Below are 21026 nucleotides of genomic sequence, written 5' to 3'. Positions count from 1 at the left end.
ATGCACTGCAGTCTGAACTCTTACAGACCAGACTAGAAATAGAACATGTTCGAAAATAAATACCTTGAGTCCTGCACTGTGGTATAGTAGGCAAAGCTGATGCCAGTGTCCCGTGTGGGTGCCCTTTCGAGTCCCAGCTGCTCCACTTCCAGTCCAGCTCTCCGCTAATGGCATGGGAAAAGTAGCAAAAGATGGCCCCGACTGGGCCGCTGCACCCATGGGGAGACAGGGACAGAACTCCTGGCTCCTGACCTTGTCGTGACCCAGCCCTGGCCTTTGCAGCCAACCAGGGAGTGAGCCAGCAGGTGGACTTTCTGTCTCTCCCTCTCTCTCTGTAACTCTGCAAAAGATTGACCAGAAAGATAGTGATGTTTGAAAAAATGGCTTTTAAAATCTTAATTTTAAAGCTTAATCTATTTTTTATTTCTTATTTCTCTTCTTTTTCAACCCTAGAGAAAACCATTATATATGAATGAATGTTTAATATACTGCTTCTGAATATTGACATAAAAAACTGGTTGAAATAGGAAGTTTGACTTGTCTTTTCAGAGTTACCACATTCCTTTTTGTTTGCTCTGCTTTTGTAATCCTAACAATAGGACCGACAGGGAATTTTGCTGGCACCGGAGTCAAGGATTTGTGATGTCTGAACTCCAGCTCTGCCATTTACTGTGACCCTGGGAAAGTTCCTCATGTCTCTGAGTCTGAGTTTCTCATCAGGGTAGACAGGTTGAAAGTAAAGATTAAATAAGAAGTTGGAGGTAATAACATTTATCACAGTGCCGGGCATGTGGGAAACATTGATCAACTTGTCTGCAATTACAGTTTTAAATAACGTAATCATATTTAGAGGGGCACACTCTTAAAAAGTGGCTAGATAGCTTGAAGTGTTGGAGGGTTAGAACTAAAAAGAGGTGAATAAAAGCACCATGTACCTTTCTGCTAGGATTTTTCTAATAATACACCTGTCAAATGATTTTTACTGCATTTTAATGAAGTGAGCAAACCCAAGAGCAGTGCCTGTGCGTTTTGTTGATGTGTAATTCCTCTGAGAGAGCGCCTGTTATCCTCTCCTTCCTTGTATCAGGTGGTGGGAGCAGTGAGTAAGAGAACCTAGCAAGAATTATTCTTTTAGACTACAAACTGATAGAGTTTTGCTAATTTAGTGAAAGGACTGAGTATGCATAGATATGTCTGGATCAGAGAAAAAAAGAAGCATGTTTGAAGTTATCTTCAGTTGTAGGATGCTTAGAGACCATTTGGCTCCTTTGTTTGAGTTCAGAAACTCCATTTTCACTTTCTAAAAGTGAGATTGTAGTTTCTTTTTGAGGGTTTAAAAGAATTAATTAAGCAATAATAGATCATTGTAATGCTTTTACATGGCAGTAAACACTCATGATAATATCTCTCACATTTAATTATTTAGTTTTCTATGTTGTAAGCCTTTTTCTGATATTAATCTCAAATAAGGAAATACTTAAATAATGGTCAAAAATATAGATGCAGAATAGTGACTGTATGGTTAATGACACCATATTATGTTTTTGAAAATTGCTGAGAGTGTGGATTTTAAATGAGCTTACCATCAAATATAGGTAGGTGAAGTAATGCATGGTTAGCCATTTTACTACTCATATGTACCTCAAAACATCTCATATATATTACCAATTAAAAATCAACAGATACATACAAAAATAGGTTTTTGATTGAAATACATAATTTTGTAACTGTCCTTAGAAGAAGATACTTAGTATTTTACATCTAATGGGAAACTTAGTTGTGGGGTTTCCAAAGTCCAGTCTGGACTGTGGTGTTGTGAACATTAGAAGTATCATTAGTTTAGAATGATCAACCCAGAAGAAAAAAAAAATGTAGTGATATATTTTGTAAATGAAAGAGACAAGATTATTCTGTTGAATAATTCTGTGGAATTTGCCTAAGAGAAATTGGTATTTCTACTTATAATCATCCTGAGAGAAGATTAATTTTGGGATTAAGTTAAAGCTTGACAGATTTCAATAGCTGGGCCAATATGTTGCAGATAATGTTACCTTTAACTCCCATCTCTTCTAGCTATGTTAATAAAAAAATGTATCCTAATTTGGGTCCCGATTGAGGATTTTTTGGTTCCAACCCATTAAGGTACTTAAGCATTTCCTTCAAATCATTTTATAAATAATTGTGCTTTGTGTGAGGTGCTAGAGATAATGGTATTTAAGAGGGCTGTGCCCTTGGAGTTTACAGCATAGCTGGAGAATTTATACTTTTATAGCATACTGGATATATTGTCATTTGCTAAGGCCACTGAACGAAGTAGAAGGACTTCATCATATAAGAAGTATGAGTAAGCCATCTCTTACTGTGGACTTTGAAAGTCATCCTGTTTTCTTGGCCACTTCAGAAGAGGTGTGTTTGCCACAGTGGGATGTGTAGAGGAGTCACTCCCGGCCTCTGGCCTGCCTCCCTAGACTGTGGCAGGGGTTAGAGGAATGCAGTTGGGAAGCACGGACAGCTGGACAGTGGGGTTGCAGATCTGGGCCATGGCTATGACTTTGTTGCTGGCTTCCTAGTTGGCCTTTAGTAAAGTCAGCTCATCTAAATCAAGTGTACATCTCATCTTTGGTAAAAGCAAAGTATTCAGCCATTAGATGATCTCGTAGTAACCATCTCTTTTGAGACTTATGCAGGTAATGTGTGTTTTTTTTTTTTTTTTAGTACTGTATATATTGCCTGAAGCTAACTGTATTTATACCTACATTATGTGCCAAATAATGATGTGTGTATTCATTCAATCAGCATCACAGTAGCATGCCATTATTATTAACTCCATTTTAAGGGAAACAAAACTGAGGCACAGGGAGTTAGATAACCATCCCAAGATCATGGTAGTAGGGGGTGACAGCCCTCAGTCTGTGAGTTTTTATTACATTGGCTCTTCTCAGAGTGCCAGGTGTTGTTGCTGTCTACGCACTGCTTCATGTTTCCCTCTTCTTTCTCTGCAGGTGTCATAGAGACAGCAGACCGGCTGGACCGTGAGTCGACCTCCCATTACTGGCTGACAGTCTATGCAGCTGATCAGGGTGTTGTGCCTCTTTCATCATTTATAGAGATTTACATAGAGGTTGAGGATGTCAATGACAACGCACCACAGACATCAGAGCCTGTTTATTATCCAGAAATAATGGAAAATTCTCCCAAGAATGTTTCTGTGGTACAGGTTGAGGCATTTGATCCAGACTCTAGCTCTAATGACAAGCTGACGTACAAAATTACAAGTGGAAATCCTCAAGGATTCTTTGCAATACATCCTAAAACTGGTATGTTATACTTTGCTTATACTTATGCTTAGTCTTTGCTGCAAATTAGCATTTATCTGTTGCATACTTTTCTTTTTGATAAATATTATTCCATTTAATTTGTTCAGAGCATACCTTTATTTCTCAGATGAAAATTTAGTTCAAATGTACTTTTCTTCCCTCTTTAAGTTTGTTTTTGCCAAGTTATTTTATCATTTTGCTCAATAGAGGAATTTGCATCTTCAGGTTACAAAGCAGATACTGTGTCAGTGATAGCTCCTAAATTAGTGATATTCCTTAAAGTTGTAGAAAATTCTGCAGTTTAAACTTACAGCAAGTTCTATTAGCTGCTAGGTATTTGATTTTTTTATATTTATTTATTTGAAAGAGTTACAGAGTGAGATCTTCCATCCACTAGTTCTTTCCTCAAATGGCAGCCACATTTGGGGCTGGAGCAGACCAAAGCCAGGAGCTTCATTTGGGTCTCCCATGTGGGTGGCAGGGACCCAAGTACTTGGGCCTTTGTACCCTGGTTTCTCAGGCACATTAGCAGGGAGCTATATCAGAAGCAGAGCAGCTTAGACTTGAACTGGTGCCCATATGGGATGCCTGAGTTGCAAATGGTGGCTTAACCTGCTGCGTCACAGCGCCACCCGCTTCAGTTTTTTTATTTTATTTTTAAGGTTTTTATTTAATGAATAGAAATTTCATATGTACAGCTTTTAGGAATTCAATGTTTCTTCCCCTCATTCCTGCCCTCCTACTCCCACTCCCATTCCAACTCGTATTCCCTCTCCCATTCCGTTTTTCATTAAGATTCATTTATTTTTATTTTTTATTTTTTTTGACAGGCAGAGTGGACAGTGAGAGAGAGAGACAGAGAGAAAGGTCTTTCTTTTGCCGTTGGTTCACCCTCAAATGGCCGCTGTGGCCGGCGTGCTGTGCTGATCCAAAGCCAGGAGCCAGGTGCTTCTCCTGGTCTCCCATGGGGTGCAGGGCCCAAGCACTTGGGCCATCCTCCACTGCACTCCCGGGCCACGGCAGAGAGCTGGCCTGGAAGAGGGGCAACCAGGACAGAATCCGGCACCCTGACCGGGACTAGAACCTGGTGTGCCGGCGCCGCAGGTGGAGGATTAGCCTATTGAGCCACGGCGCCAGCCAAGATTCATTTTTAATTCACTGTATATAAAGACCAACTCTATACTAAGTAGAGATTTCAATTTTTTTAAATTCTCCTTTTGGTAAAGAGTATTAGAAGAGTCTGTTCATAACTCACTAGTTTTTAAATGTCATTTTAAATTTTTTCCATAGAGCAATGCTGTAATCACACATAGTCAGGGATCAGAAACAGTTTTCAGACTGAAAGCGGTTACTTTTTTGAACTGATATGTAAACCTTTTCTTTCTTAATTTTTCCTTCCTTTCCATGTCAGTGGCCCCTTACTTCTAAGAATATAGCTCCTTGACGATTAAATGATCTTCCAAAAGACTTACAAACTTCCGATCTTTGCTGTTTTATGTTTAACAGTATATTCTGTTTCTTGCTAGTTCTTTTGTATTATTTCCTTAAAAAGATGTTCAACATAGTTGTCACTGGGTAATGAGAACTTAGCTGTCCTCTGTGAAGGGAAAATTTTATATGTGACATGTAGTATCCTTTGATTTATTAGAAGAATTAAAATAAGAACCACTGTAGGACTTAAAGGGGCGATTTTATTAAAACGTCTTATCATACAGATTATTGACCTTAAACAAAAAATGTTATGCTGCTATTCAATACTTGTCGGTAGAATCTAATTAACGGAAAATTTTGAACCGAAAGATTTATACAGTAATTTATGTAGCTCTTTCATGCCTGTGCTTATTAGGGCTTTCCATATTCTAGGATAATTGGCCTGCTCAGTTACTGGGTTTCATATTTGATACATCAGGAAAATAATAGGCAAAAATAAAAATTAAGGAAGCATCCTCAAATTCCTTGTTAGCCTTTATTATCTTTTTTATTTGTGTCATCCTTAGTTCTTAATTCCTTTTTTTTTGAACTAGGAAACAGTTCTTAAGTTTGAAAGAGGCCTGAGGTTAAGATCTGTGTAGCAAATGTATATAGAAAGATAACCCAGTAGAGATTATATATGTCTGTAGTATTTTGCCTTTGGAAAAGCGTATTCAAATGTTAGTTTCCAACCTGGCTTTTATAAAGACTGGCTTTTGTGGTTGTTAGGAGTAAACATCGTTTAAGATTTATTGCATATATATTAGCTTTTACTTTTTGCTTTCAGACAATTCTGCTGTGTTCCTCTGATGGGGAAAGGAGGAGGGATTTGAGTTCTTAGAACACTGGTAATTAATTACTAAGTCTCTGTGTTAGAAAAATTTAGTTATATAGGAGAGATATTTACAGAATCTGAGACTTAATTTGAAAGCATTAGGGATATAGGACCCTGAGCCCAAGCAAAAGGGCCGGAATTAAGACAGTGCATGCAGACTTGAAACAGCCTCTGTGAATGATTAACAAAAGGCTTTTATTAGCAGTGTGGCTGTATATATACTGTTTTTACTGCACTAGTGGCAATTAATTGTTCATTTTCCCTTTTGTGAAATAAAATGAAAGGGAACTAAAAGCTAAAAATTAGAAACCATGTCATATATAAAAGAAGGAAGCTAGAAGTTTATAAGAAATTTTAGAGGAGGGTTTTGAGGTCTGGAGGTATGCCTGGAAGAGGGTTAGTCCCAGATCTGAGCAAGTGAGACAGTGAAATCTGTAAGTGAAAACCTTGAAGTGATGATGATCCCAATCTAAAACTGTTAAATGAATTAGACCTTATGGATGTTTTCATCCTTCTTATGTCTTCAGTCTGTCTTGGATTAGATTACATCCTCTCTGAAGAGACAGGCAAGCAAGCAATCAGTAAGTGTCCACCTAGATATCTAAATAGATGCTGTAGGTCTGAACTTTTTTTTTTTTTTTTTTGGACAGGCAGAGTTAGAGAGAGACAGAAATATCTTCCTTTTCCATTGGTTCACCCCCAAATGGCCGCTTCGGCCTGCGCACTGCGCCAATCTGAGGCCAGGAGCCAGGTGCTTCCTCCTGGTCTACATGTGGGTGCAGGGCCCAAACACTTGGGCTATCTTCCACTGCCTTCCTGTGCCACAGCAGAGAGCTGGACTGGAAGAGGAGCAACTGGGACAGAACCCGGTGCCCCAATCGGGACTAGAACCCGGTGTGCCAGTGCCACAGGTGGAGGATTAGCCTAGTGAGCCGCAGCGCCAGCCTGTAGGTCTGCACTTAATTGAAGCGAAAAGATGAGGAGAAACAAATTTAAAGAAATTATGTAGAGTTATTTTGGAGCCTTGAAACCTGGCTTGTTCCTGGGGCCCTTTGCAATGATACCACTGGGGTTGTGTATGTCTTCTGTGGAAACATGATTAATACAGTGTTTCCACTCCTTTTTAAATCTCTTTATTCTGAAGTCTCTTAGAAGAAATATCTGCAGAGACCTCTCTGCGCTTCCTTATCTGCAGCAGGAACAAACTCCACCAGGAGTCCACAGCTGATTCCCAGCCCTGGGGTGAGAAGTGCATGCAGACTGCTAGCAGGACAACAGAACGCTCATTAGGTTTACCCAGAGGTTTTACATTTTGTAAGTTGAAGGCTGATACCAGTGGAAATGTTGTGAAGTATATTATCCACTGTATGGTTGGTAAAGAAGTCTGTTAGAGTCTACAAGTCACCTTAAGTCTGTGAAATGCAAGAAATAACCATGTTTTATTTAGCAAGGACATTATTTAAGAACCTAGTAACTATGGCTGCACGGCTCCATCTCTAGAATATTCTGTTCCCTCAACTAAGCAGGAAGTTTAAGCTTGATCTCCAGAGTTCAAAATATTTGGGCTTCATCTTCCTCAGAGTCTTCAAAGCAGGCTTATTTGTAACAGGTAGATGAGTTGTATGAGTAAGGACTGAAGAGAGGGGTTAGATTGTGAAAGCTGGAGGGAGCAGTCTGCTAGAAGAAAGTCCTTGTGATTTACTTAACCCTAAGCACCACCTGGAGACTCTAAATCATGTTACTTAATAGTTAATGACCGAGATAGAAATTCAGTGGGCTGGAAATCAAGAGATCTGGGCCACAGGGAGGATTTACCTCTAGGGTCTTAGGAAAGACTTCAAGATTTACCTCTGGGTTCTTAGATTTTGTAATTAGTGGTAAGCATTTTTGCACTCCTATTAAGGTTTGCATATGCCAAGTGCAGAACACCGCCTCTTATCATGCATTACAGTAGCTCTGTTCATGTAAGCCAAGGAGGCTTTTAGTAGGTGGGTTGTATGTCTCCTTGGGATAAATATTTTTGAAAGAATATGATGGGTCTGTTTGCTTCTTAGTGGCAAAGGTAAGTTTGGGACCCTGGTGATATAAGTCCAACGGACTAGAGAAGACCTAAATTCGTCATCATTCAAGATATTTGTTTCTGTGTGAAGTATTGACTGTTTCTGCTGTGTATGGCACCTAAAGAGATGCTTGGAAAGTTTGTTAGTCTACAAGAGTGAAGCAGAGAAGAGAAATAGATGGTACAAGGTAGTGTGGCACAAACACATCTGGAGGAAGTGGGAAACTGACTGACATGGTGGATATATTTAGGAAGATGACATCCCTTTGGAAAAGTTATTGGACTGATTTTGAAGTTGTTATAAATAAGTGGAGAGGAGGTAGGGAATGTTTGTCATGTTGGGGAACAATTCAAAGGAGTTATGAGTATTGGCAACTGAAAGACAAAATTATGTGAGTGTATGGGAGTGTGACTGTACTTGATGGAAAACCTTGAGTACTAGAATAAGGGTTAAAATCATATAGCAGAGAGAAGATGAAGAAAGGTTAGGGCATGGGCGGAAGGGAGGGTAGGATGGGAAGTAGCACTGTGTTCCTAAATCTGTATATAAGAATTACATGAAATTTGTATAACTTAAATACAATTTAAAAAAATATATATTTTTTATAAATAATAACTTATTTTTGAGAGTCACTGTGCAGTCCCTTGGAACATTTTGTGTAAACTTGAATTAATCTCACTAAAAGTCATTTTGGAAAGAAGGACCACATCTCCTCATTGCCATTTTTTCCTTTTGTCAATGTGTGACAAAATATTTTAAAATGCAAAACAAGCAGCCATTTATCTCAGCAGTAAAGACATCACTTGGGGGCCTATATTCTTTTTTTTTTTTTTTTTTTTTGAACAGGCAGAGTGGACAGTGAGAGAGAGAGACAGAGAGAAAGGGTCCTTCCTTTTCCATTGATTCACCCTCCAAGGCCGCCGCCAGCGTGCTGCGGCCGGCGCACCGCGCTGATCCAAAGGCAGGAGCCAGGTGCTTCTCCTGGTCTCCCATGGGGTGCAGGGCCCAAGGACTTGGGCCATCCTCCACTGTACTCCCTGGCCACAGCAGAGAGATAGCCTGGAAGAGGGGCAACCAGGACAGAATCTGGCGCCCCGACCAGGACTAGAACCCGGTGTGCCGGCGCCGCAAGGCGGAGGATTAGCCTAGTGAGCCGTGGTGCCAGCCAGGGGCCCTGTATTCTTATCACAGTACCTGGCTCAAGTCCTTGGTCTTCTGATTCCAGATTCCTGCTAATGTTTACCTTTGTAAGTAACAGATGATGGCTTAAGTACTTGGGTTTCTGACACCCATGGGAGAGACTTGGATTGAGTTTCTGTCTACTGGCTTTGAGGAGTGAACTAGTGGATTCAAGATATCTGTCTGTGTCTCTCACATAAAAAAACAAAAAACATACAAACAAAAAAACTAAAACCGAAAAACCTTTTAGGACTGCTTTCAGCAATCTTGAGCTATAAATGACAACTTTGAATGAACATTATTGAATTTTTTTGTCTTCAAAGTTTTCATACTTAATTATGATGTCAGACACTACTTTCTGAACCTTGGTCTATTTTTTCCTTTTCAGATACATGGTTTGTTGACAACATACATTTTTGTAGCATTTTTTCATTTGATTATGTTCAGTATCAGGGTAAATTTGCTTCTTTTAGTGCAAATTGTGCAGCTGTCAAGGTGGCAGAGATACAAGAGCTCATGATGTTAGATTGCCTGCTGTGCTGACAGCCCCAACTCCTGCACACACAAGGGAGTACCACAACGTTGTGGTCTGTGAAGGACGGTGGGGGGGGGGGGGCTGAACACAAGGGACCAGTGTACTGTCACAGGTTTCATTATCCACAAGGAGCCTCAGAAACTGACACCACCCTCACAGTATCTTTTGAGTTAAAGCTATCAGTCTGAACTTTTTAGGGAGTGCTAGGCAGCTTATAATTGGCAGATAATTTTGAAGGTTACTTTTAGATATGTTCATGCTTTAAAAAGACTACAGTCTTGTCTTTTTTGTGTTTGGTATTGTTCAAATTTTCAATATAAAGCAAGTAATGCTTTTTTTCCATTATAAAAAGCTTTTTTTGAGGTATAATTGACATAGAGTAAATTGTACATATTTGAAGGATACAGTTTGGTAAGACATCTTGCATGTAGCATATTTTGAGATTCATGCATGTTGTGATGTGTATCAGTACTGTTAGTAAATTCTTTTTATCTCTGTCTTACACAGATATATTGCAATTTGTTTATCCATTCCTTGTTGATGGACATTTTCATTATTGACACTTTTTGGTGACTGCAAACACTATGAACCCCCTGATACAGGTTTTTATATGGTCGTAGAGTTCCATTTTTCTTGGGTTTCATGTAGGAATAAATAACTGTCTGGAATCCATCTCAATGTGGTAATGCAGTCATAGGTTTTTACCTTCTTTGTCTCACGTCTCAGATATCACTATCTTCTGATGTCTAGTAAACTGCTATTTATTTTGTCTGTTCTTTTGGTGATTTTATGTAGGAGTATAAATGCAATCCACAGGCTAGAAGTAGAAATTCAACTACTGCTTTTCTTTTAAAAGATTTTTTTTTTTAACTTTAAAAAATTTATATATTTATTTAAAGGTAAGAGCGAGAGAGATTGATCCCATGGCTGGTTCAATTCCCAAATACCAGCAATAGCTGAGGCTAGGCCATGCTGAAGTCTGGAGCTTGGAGCCCAGTCTGGGTCTCCCACATAAGTGCCGGGGACTCAAGTACTTAAGCCATCACCTGCTGCCTGTAAGGGTCTGTATTAGCAGGACACTGGAATCAGGACAGAACCCAAGACTTAACTTGATAATGGGATGTTGGTGTCCCAAGCTGTGTCTTAACTGCTGTACCAAGCATCTTACCCCAGTTACTGCTTTTTAAACAGAAAAAAATATTTTTCAGAAGTATCACTTAAATTTATAAAGCCTTGATAAGTATTGAATCTTCTAAACCAAGGTTTTTTGTGTTTCTAAGGAGTAATAGTGGATTTATAGATTTATTTTAAGCAGAAGGTTATCAGTATTCTGCAGTTTATGGAAACACACATCAGCTTATACTTTGGTTGTCTCCACAGTTGTACATTGTAGTGTATGAGATGCCCACAAGGGCAGTCCTCATGTTCTTACTGGTCCAAGTTCATCAAATGGTGATCACATTAACAGTCCCACATAAAACCACCAAATTCCTTAAAATACCATTCATTATCAGTATACTCTGCCTACCAGCTCTGCGGAGTGTTTGTGATGTATGCATGCTTGTGTGTGGGTAACAGGTTTTATAAATCATATTACTTAGATAATGTGTTTATCTAGTTCAGAAACCCAAAAGACATCCAGTGAAAAGTTTGCTTCTCCCTACTTTGTCACTCACTTCCCTTCCTTAGTGCATTGACTATACTTTCCTACTCTCTAAAGGAGTATTCTCCATGCTCTGGCATCTGAGGCCTCACTGGTGGGAAAGAGGGCTCCTCCCTGGGTCAGTGATGGCAAAAGACTCACCCAGAACTGGCTTTTCACCTGCACCCCAAGCCTGAGGCTGAACTTGCCACCACCTCTGTGGTGCTAAGCTACTACTATCTTTCTGCTGAAATCATCCTAGAGCCATGTCCCAGACAGCCAGCTTACCCTCCTTGCCCCAGAGCCCACCGAAGCCATTCAGAGCAGCTAAACCCAAACCTGCTGCCACCTTGCCTGCCCTTTTCTGGGCAAACTACAGTGAAGGAAGGATCTTGCTCACGCTTTGCCCTTCTTCCTTTTGCCTCTTGACCCGACTCAGGTGCTACTCTGGGGGACAGGACATGCTTGTTCTTGTGGACTGTAACACACTTTTCAGTATCTCTCAGCTTTCCATCTCTTGATCTCACCATACCTGAATAATAAAATTTATATTTTAGAACACTTAGTGGCAACTGATGTTTGCACTTTCTTTCACTCATACACAAGCAAGTAAGAATACATGTAATTTCCCCCCCTTACACGTGGTTGTATGTTATATGTATGAAATAAATCTTGGGTTTTTGTCATAATGGTATTAGGTACTGCGCTTTAGAAAAATCACTATATATTTTAGTCCTTGATGCATTTGCCACATTTGTATAGTCATATATCTTGTATCTCTCATTGCACATTTCACTGATCTCTGGTTTTACCTGCCTCTAAAGGTACTGTTGCAGGTAGCCACAACTTGAGGCTGACGTGGGTGGTGACAGAGTTCGGCAGCAGAGAGACAGTAAGCAGTTAGTTTTATTGCATGCACTGTAAGAGAGTGGTGAGGGGAGCAGGCAGTCAGGATAGCTAGCTACAATACGCTGCCAAGGAACAGCAGGCAGCAGGACAGCTAGAAGCTGACTGCTGCTGCAGCATGGATTATAACCTGGGAGATACGGATCTGAGGCAGACTGCCGCTGGCTAGGGGCTTTTCCATCACTGGCGATTTCCTTATCGCCAGGGATTTTCACTAGAGACTTCCTTAATACCAGGTGCCCAGCTGACCTCCACAGGTATTAGTTTTGCCTTTTTTTCATTCATTGATATACATCTTTCTGTTCTGGAACAGAGCAAGAAAGGATTTTTTTTTTTTTTTTTTTTTTTTTGGCTATAAGGAAATTCAGCAGAAATGTACATTGAGTAAAATATAGCGGCATCCTTTTTTAAATATATGCATATGGTTGTATATGTGATTGGAAAGTTGAGCTTGAAGACAGCCAGAAAGAAACTAGCATATCCTAATTTTCTTCTTTACTGCCATTCTGTCTTGTTCTCCATCTTTTGTACATCACTCTCGCACCCTTCTACCATCTCTTGGTCTCATTTTTTGATTAAGGCTGGAACAAAACTCAGTAGTAGTTAGGAGAACATTAACAAGTCTGTCTTTTATATGCATTGCACTTGGTATATTACAAGCACCTTTCAGATACCCTCTGAGATGGTTAGAGAATATAAACACCAACAGCCTGTTTATATTTTCCCCAACTTACGAATGGGAATTCAGGGAGGTTAAGCCTCCTTGTGAAAGTCCAGGCCAGAAAGACATGAACTTCTTAACTGCTGCTGCTTGGTACACTGTACCTCTTTCCCTGCATGTGCCTTTGGGTTTGGAGTATTAGGCTAATGTTATTTTTATGGTTCTTTGAGACCAAATACCATGATGCTTCTAAAGAACATGAGGTGCTTAAACTTAGTTTTATTAACTGTGTACTGCAAGGGTCATTAAAGTTTCTCTATAAAGTACCACATGGTATTTTCAGCTTTGCAAACACTGTCTCTGGTGCCTCTCAGCTCTGTCACTGTAGAAGGGCAGTGATTCAATCAAATTTTATTTATGAAATTGAACCTTGAATTTCATTTATTTTTCATGTATTCATACAAGGTTTTTTCTAGTCATTAGAAAATAAAAGTCATATAGAAAAGTTGATTAGCTGTAGCTTCCTGACTGCTTATGTGCTTCTTAGTAGGGACTAGTTAAGTTGTTAATGTTTATGCTGAGGTGGTAGACTGTTGAATATTTCTGAAGGAGGAATTGAATTTTCCCCCACTATTCTAACCAGACATGCTTAGACAAAATCATCTGTATTTTGCTTCTTCAGGTTATTAAAAGTTCCTCTTTAAAGAACACCTAGATTATTAGTTATTGAAGCTGAAATAAAAATTTTGGGAGTTGATGGTAGACAATTAGATCTCTACTAGTTTAAGAATTAACTTTATTTCTTACTAGAAGATAAAATATTCCTCACTTTTGAGGTTTTCATGATTTGATTGGCAGGCAGATTCTCAAATTCTCTCTCACACAGTTGACTGTATATATGCTTATCAGTTCTTTACTAATACCTTCATTTTTTCTCCATTCCTTTATTCTTGGTTGATATATTCATGCTCAAATCACTAGTTTCTTACACTGTGTAGAGGACAGCAGCATACAGTGGTCTGGTTTTGTTTGCATCTAAGATCATATTTCATAGAGAATTACTTTATGTGATTTGATTGCAGATGTGTTTGTTAGAGATGTATAATTTATATGTAATAGTCTCTAAAGCGTGGCTAAGTCAAAAGATGCTGTAGTAGTAAGTATATGAGTACTCATCCATGTTCTAGTCCTCTATCACGTTGCAACTATTTTTTTTGGAACATAGTAAATGGCATTTTATTGTGGCTGGAAGGGAGACTGAATAAAGTGCAATAGGAAGTGGCTACAGCTGCAAACAACTTCCAAGGGTTTCCGGTGACATTTGATAGCTGTAAAGGAAGGAAATGAAGGACCAGACACATTACAATGGCAGGAATTCATTAAAAAAAAAAAAAAAAAAGGTTTACCTATTTGTAGTCTTTTTCCCAAGATATGCACATATCTAAAGGCCAGATCTACAGATTTTTCTTACCTGTTGCTCATGCTCATTTTTATTTCATAGTGAAGTATATTGTTCCTAAAGCCAAATTTTATTCAGTGCCTCTTCTCCACATATTGATGATGATATGCTTTTCCTCCTAAATTTGGTTAGTCTTGATCCTTAGAAGAAATTCTGTCAAGTAGGAATTCTGTGTTTTCATGACTTGCAGAATATCATTTGCTAAAATTCTGTGTGTTAGATTTTTGCATTTAAGTGCCTAAGTGAGGTTAGCCTTTTTATGTCAATGTGATGTTAACCTTATAAAATGAATTGGGTGCCTTCCCCTCTGTGTCGCTGCTGTAAGTGACATTTATAGGAATGCTAAAGGCAGTTCCCTATAAATTGAGTTGGGCTTTTTGATCTGGTGTTTTAATACCACTGGTTCCCAACCAGAAACAGCTGGCAAGATAGAATTAAAACCAGAAGTCCGGAGATTTTTCAGGTCAAGTTCTCGCTCAGCCACGAGTGCCTTGTGAGACTTTAGTCATTTGATTAATGTCATTAGTGTTTTCTCTGGACCTCTGGAAATTTGAACTAAATGAGTTCTGAGCTGCTTTCCAGCCTTGACAGTCTATGAATAGAATTCCATTTTTGGCCCCTCGCCTAATCCTGCCGGCACCAGTACTGCAGTGACAAACAATAGCTGCTCAGATGGCCTCAGCTGCCAAAAGCCCTCTGCACAGCCTGCAGTTAAATGTAGTCCTAGAACACCACCTAAACAAGGACAGCGCAGCCCTGCAGAGTGCCTGTGAGCTCACAGTTTAAAGCTCCAAAGGTGTGGATGCTGAGTGGTCACTGTAGGAAAAGTTGAACATTTGCACGTGGCCTTGGGCAATCTGTACTTTTAGAGGTGGAGGGTGGAGGAGAGGAAGGCCCTGTGCTGCCTCCCTGCCAGTCTTTACACTCAGCTTTGCCTTTGCAGTGTTTGTTCTGCTCTCATCTGTGTTTTGTGGGGACCCAGTCCTGGTTCAGGTCATGAACGCCAGAACCACCTGTTACTCATTTATTATTGCCGCCATTGAATGAATACAATCCTGAGAATGTGGTGGTTGTTTAATACTTGTTTTCCAGTTGAGTGATGCAAGGTTTTTAAGATTAACCAGATTTGAATGATTTTCCCTTTCTTTTGTTGGAAGAAGAGTCTTGAAAGTCTGAGCAGATGAACACCGTTGCTGGTTTAATTCTTGTTCCCTGTTCTGTTCACCTGTGTTGCCGTCTGCAGTTCAGGACTTCAGCCGTGCTCTCTGTAAATTGCAGTAGACAGCCTTGTTCCGAGGCTGCTTTCATTTTATTGCACCTGGTTTGGTACATATCTGTAGACAAGAATGTCCTGTGAAAAAAGTGCTGACAAAGTGACAGTCACATGCCGCAGGGAGCGCCACACTCACTGTTTTCATGTTTCTTTGTCTCACCAGTCCTCTATTTTGCTTTAATACTTCATCTTTAATATGGAAATAATTTGTAATCACATTACCCTCTTTATTTTCCATACATTTGAAAAGTCCCTGTAGTTCTTTGATAGCTAATTCAGTCATGTACTTGGAAATTAAAAACAAAATTATTCAGGAGCCTGAGGTTTGAAATACATACATATCCCATAAAGTTCTTTTTTTTTTTTTTAAGGTTTATTTATTTATTTGAAAGTAGAGTTACACAGAGAAGGAGAGGCAGAGAGACACAGAGGTCTTCCATCTGCTGGTTCACTCTAATTGGCTGCAATGGCCAGAGTTGTATCAACCCGAAGCCAGGAGCCTCCTCTGGGTCTTCTCATGCAAGTGCAGGGGCACCAGGACCTGGGCCATCTTCCACTGCTTTCCCAGGCCATAGCAGAGAGCTGGACTGGAAGTGGAGCAGCCAAGACTTGAACTGGCACCCATATGGGATGCCGACACAGCAGACATGGCTTTACCTGCTGGGCCACAGCTCTTGTACCTTTTTTTTTAATTTTTCTTATTTAAAAGATTTATTTATTTATTTGAAAGGCGGAATTAAAGAGGGAGGAGAGAGAGAGAGAAAGAGAGAGATCGATCTTCCATCCATTGGTTCACTCCCCAAAAGACCATAATAGCTAGAGATTGGCTTGTCAGGAGCCAGGAGCTTCTCTGGGTCTCTTACATGGGAGCAAGGGCCCAAGGACTTGGGCCATCCTCTGCTGCTCTCCCAGGCACATTAGCAGGGAGCTGGATCACAGGTGGAACAGCTGGGACTTGAACTGGCACCCATTTGGGATGCCAGTGTTGCAGGCGGTGGCATTACCTACTGCGCCACAACGCCAGCCCCCATAAAGTTCTAAGACACTTTTATTTAAACTCAGACCCCTCATATTTCCTATATTTATTTAATAATTTCTGTTAATTTTCTCTAGCAGTAGGTATTTCATTGATTTTTCTTAGCTTCTATATAAATAGAAGGAGAAATATGGCTAAAATAAGAAAGGATGCTTTTGGCAAGTGTAATAAGGTGAGAACAGGTAAATCTGTCTCCTGAATATTTTACTGGGAAAATTATTTTTGAAAACAATTTTCCTGTTTAACAGATCAATCTCTTTGTTCCTTGAAGCCATGTTGCTTGTTAAACTCTTAGGACATTAGCTAGAAATTGTTTTGATTTATTCAGAATAAAAGGGTTTTTCCTATCTTGGTTCTTAGTTGAACAACTTACAATGGGGATTTTGAGTTTTATAGGCATTAATCTAGTGTGCATAATTATTGTTGTGGGGTTACTGAAAAAATATTCAGGCATTTGTTTCTTCTATATGGGAGAGAAGGAATTTGAGAATATATTCCATGTTATATCTAATACTCAATTTATGGGATATTTTACATATTAATAATTTGGAAAATTCATGAAACAATTCCAAGCTCATCAAATTGTATTCATTAAGAGTGCACAGTTTTTTTTGTGTATCAATTCTATCTCAAAGTTATTACTTTACAAAGAAAGCATGGGGATGAGTGTTGGGATTTGCTTAGAACCCTGGCATACCTTATTAGAGGACTTGGTTCCTGTCTGGCTGCTCTGCTTCCCATTCAGCCTCCTGCAAATGGACACCCTGGGAGGTAGCAGGTGATGACACAGGTAGTAAGTAATTGGGTTCCTGCTACCCACCTGGGAGATCGTAATGGCGTTCCTGGCTTCAGTGGCTTTAGCTTGGCCCAGCCCTGGTTGTTGGCAGGCATTTTGGGAAGTGGAAATGGGAGATATCTCTTTCACTGTGTCTGCCTTTCAAATAAAAAAATACCAATTTTATTTACAAAAAAAAAAAAAAGAGATTATTTTCCTAAGGCTGTGCAACAAATTACTACCCATGGAATCCCTTCAAACAAGAGTTTTATTATCTCCTAGGGTCTCCAGACCCCATGGTGTTGTTAAGGCTGCTCTCCCTCTGAAGTCTGAAGGGAAAGGATCCCTTTTCCTTCTCCAGGCTTTTGCTTGAGGCAGCATTCTTCAGGAGGCCTTCTTCCCTGAGTCAGTGTGTCTGTGTCTCCAGGCTTCCTCTGCATTCCTTCGAAAAGGACACTTGCCATTGGATAGGGCCCAGTGTTAAGTCCAGGGTGATCTCGTCTTGAGGTCTTTGACTTAATTACATCTTCAAAGACTTCTTTTCTAAATAAAGTCACATATCCACAGGTACTGCCTATCATTTGGTCTGGCGCCACCACTCAACCCACCACAGTAATCACAGGTAATAATTTGGGATTTTCCCTGTCACATATACACATATAGAGATACACATCTCACACCAGAACCTTGCATTTTTGATTTTTGCAGTATTCTTTGTATAAAAGTTATCCATGCTCTTGATATAAAAGGTATTCTTTTGTATATTGAAATGTCTTGTAATTTTTTCTTAATGTTGCTGAATCTTAAAGGAGACTAAATATCCTGAAAGCAATGCTTATCATATACCCTCAGCAGCCAGGTCTGTACCAGGCTAAAGCTTGGAGCTGGGAATTCTAGCTGGTTTCCCACCTGGGTAACAAGGACCCAGGTACTTAAGCTACCACTACAACTTTCCAGGGTCTGCTTTAGCCCAAAGCTGAACTTGGGAGTGGAGCTGGGACTCAAACCCTAGCACTCAAATATGGGATGCAGGTGTCCCATCCAGCTCCTTAAATGCTAGACCAAGTAGCCACTCTTCCCTGCTTTTTATGTGTACCATGTACACTCACTCTCATTGTTGCTCAAATAGAGTCTTTGCCAACTTCCGAAGAGTGCCTTAATCATCTCTACATTCTGAGTAGATACTACTGCTAAATAGTTGAGTGGATGTATGAAATAGTTGCAGCTTTGTGGACTGTCTCACACTATCATCTCCACCTACCAGTCCTTTCACCAGGGTTTGCTGTCTGCTCTGGGAAGACCATTTCCTCTCTAGAGTTTTGAGGTGAGGAGATGGTTTTTGCTATTGATTTGTAATAATTACCAGTAAAATTTTGCTTTGAAACATTGCAACTCTTGTCTTACATGGTGTCTACACAGCCTTGAAAAAGTCTGAATATTTTTAAAATAATGCCTCTTAAATGTAGTAAAGCTTGGTCCCTTAAATTTTGCATGTATTTATAGAGTAAATTTGTAACTGCTGATTGGTGAGGAGAAACTGTGCTACCCACATTTATGATAGTATTGGTGTATAGAAAATAATGTTCCAGTTTTCATTCTGTTTCTGTTTTTAAAGTCCTTGCAGAAAAAGAAGCTGAAATACAGGTTACAAAATGAAGCACTTGCATATGCTGTTTTCTGCTTTTGATTTATTTTCTAACTTGCTTTTTTGAACCTATTGAATGAATAATGTTTAATCATTTTTTTTTTTTTTGGTTGAACTTCATGGAGGTCACAGTTCAGAATTTATGGAGTCTTGAAATACCATAATGCAGTAAGTGCAGTGTGGTGTAACAGGAGGGAAACAACTCACATGATCCTCAGGAGAACTAAATCCTAATCTCAGTTTTTTCAGTGAGTCATTGGTGGTATAGGAAAAATGTAACTTCTCTTTGGCCCAGCCAACTCAGCTTGATAATCTTCTCTCCACTTCTGAAATTCTGTACTATTTCTATTAAGTATATATCTTTCTGGGATTCAGCAAGAAATGGTTACAGATGAGCACAGATGTTTTAAAGATTGGATTTAGCACCCACAAGGTTAATGAGAGGTAGTGGATGTATGGAGGAGGTGTACTCTGGGTTCATTTTTCAGGCAGGTGTCTGTCAAGTCCACCAGGGATGGCATTAGCGGAAGTGAGATGTGCAGACATACCGAGGCGGGAGTAAGTTAACAGAAGATGCTCACAGGTCCAGCCCACGCTGTCTGGGCAACGATCCTGGGGTATTAGCTCTCTAGCTAAAAAGGAAGTGTTTTTCTGTCTCATTAGATATTTTCTGTTCAGAATTCATTTTCCATGAAAATGCACAGAAAGCACAAGTTTTACCCCATCTCTCAGAGGAGGTAGCCCTCCATATGCTGCCCCCTTGAATGCACAGGCACAGCCTTTCCCTGGTGATGGCGTTCGGGAAGAACACAGAGACTTCCTTGGTGGTATTCATTTTGGAAGGAGTGTTGTGAATTTAGAATTTGTGTGTGTGTGTGTATGTGTGTGTGTGTGTTTGTAAAATACATTCTGCATTGAGTAATCAGCCGCACCTGTAGGGTTTTCTTATCTGATCTTGATTTGCAATTGTTATTTCATGTCTAGATCAGTGCTGCTCAGTACAGCTGCCTGCCACAGCCAGCGGGAGTTCTCTGCATCTACCTTATTCCCCTAGTCACTAACCCCAGGACTTGAGTGAAAAAATAAACTTTAAGTTTTATTTCATTTTAATTATTTTAAATTTCAGCAGCCACAAGAGGCTAGTGGCCACTGTTGGGTCATTCAGGTCTTCATCTTCTCTCTTGTTTATGGTCGCTTACTACTTAGCACTCTGCTGACATATAAACAGTCTCTTCATAAAGTAGTACCTTTCCCAGAAATACCATCCTGCCTGACTTTCTTTCACCTCTTCTAAGTGTCTCTGGAATACCTGGAGGAGTTATTTCCTCTTAAAATTCTCTGCCTTTTCTCTTCTGGGACACTGGGGTTTCCGTTTCAGCAGACTGCTTCTTAGGCTTCAGATTGCTTCTCTATTTTTGCTGCTTCTTTTTTGTCTGTAGGCTCAGCATTCTGTTTAGCTTCATAGTCTCTTATGTACTTAAGGTATCACTGCAGTCTGTCTGTGCCTCTGAGTGCTTCCCTGTGCCTCAGATTTGTGCCTCAAAGGTCTGTTGAATATCAGTGGTACCTGACATCTTGCCTATAAATATGAGAGTACTTTAAAAAAAATTGTGGAGGATGCTTATTATGAAACACTAGGCACAGATTTCAACTTTTGTGAACCAAAATAAAATTTTTAAAAAATATTTGAGAGGTATAGAGAGAAACAGGTTTCCTATCTACTGGTTTATTTCTTAAAAACATGTGAGTCAGGAACTCAATCCAAGTCTCCTGTGTGGGTGGCAGGGTGTCAGCTACTAGAAGCATCACCTACTGCCTCCCAGGGTGTGTGTTAGTAGGAAGTAGAAATCAGGAGCAGGGTGGAACAGAATTTGAACCCAGGCATTCTGATATGGGACAAAGGCATCCCAACCATTGTCTTAACTTCCGCAAAGGCCTGCTCTGCACCCCAACCCCCCACCCTCAAATAAACTTTTAATTTCATTTTCCATGAATTTCTTCAAATACCCTGATAACATGTTAAATGAGTGTTAGCTCTTCTATAAGTTACAAATTTACTGAAGAGTAGTTTAGAATGTAATACACATTCTAAATTCTGTTATAGTTTTGCTTCTCAATTTTCATCTACTTGAAAGGCAGACATATATATATATAGATAGATAGATAGATAGATAGATATGTATGTATATATATAGAGAGAGAGAGAGAGGAGGAGAAGAGAGAAGAGAGAAGA

The 21026-nt window shown here is 39.7% G+C and overlaps 1 protein-coding gene across 3 annotated transcripts in view; it reads left to right on the top strand.

Annotated features, from left to right (window-relative positions):
* Positions 1-21026, top strand: part of FAT1 (FAT atypical cadherin 1) — a 130999-nt gene that overhangs the window by 55979 nt on the left and 53994 nt on the right. For all 3 annotated transcript variants that reach the window (XM_070068424.2, XM_070068423.2, XM_089325830.1), the window contains exon 3: positions 3003-3317. In XM_070068424.2, the coding sequence (XP_069924525.1) occupies positions 3003-3317 (315 nt within the window). The remainder of the gene's footprint in view (positions 1-3002; positions 3318-21026) is intronic.

The sequence above is a fragment of the Oryctolagus cuniculus genome, chromosome 2 (genome assembly GCF_051225735.1).
Source record: "Oryctolagus cuniculus isolate XC-2025 breed Fujian yellow rabbit chromosome 2, ASM5122573v1, whole genome shotgun sequence".
Classification (NCBI taxonomy): Eukaryota; Metazoa; Chordata; class Mammalia; order Lagomorpha; family Leporidae; genus Oryctolagus; species Oryctolagus cuniculus.
The sequence above is the reverse complement of the archived record's forward strand: the minus strand, read 5'-3'. Positions and strand labels throughout refer to the sequence as shown.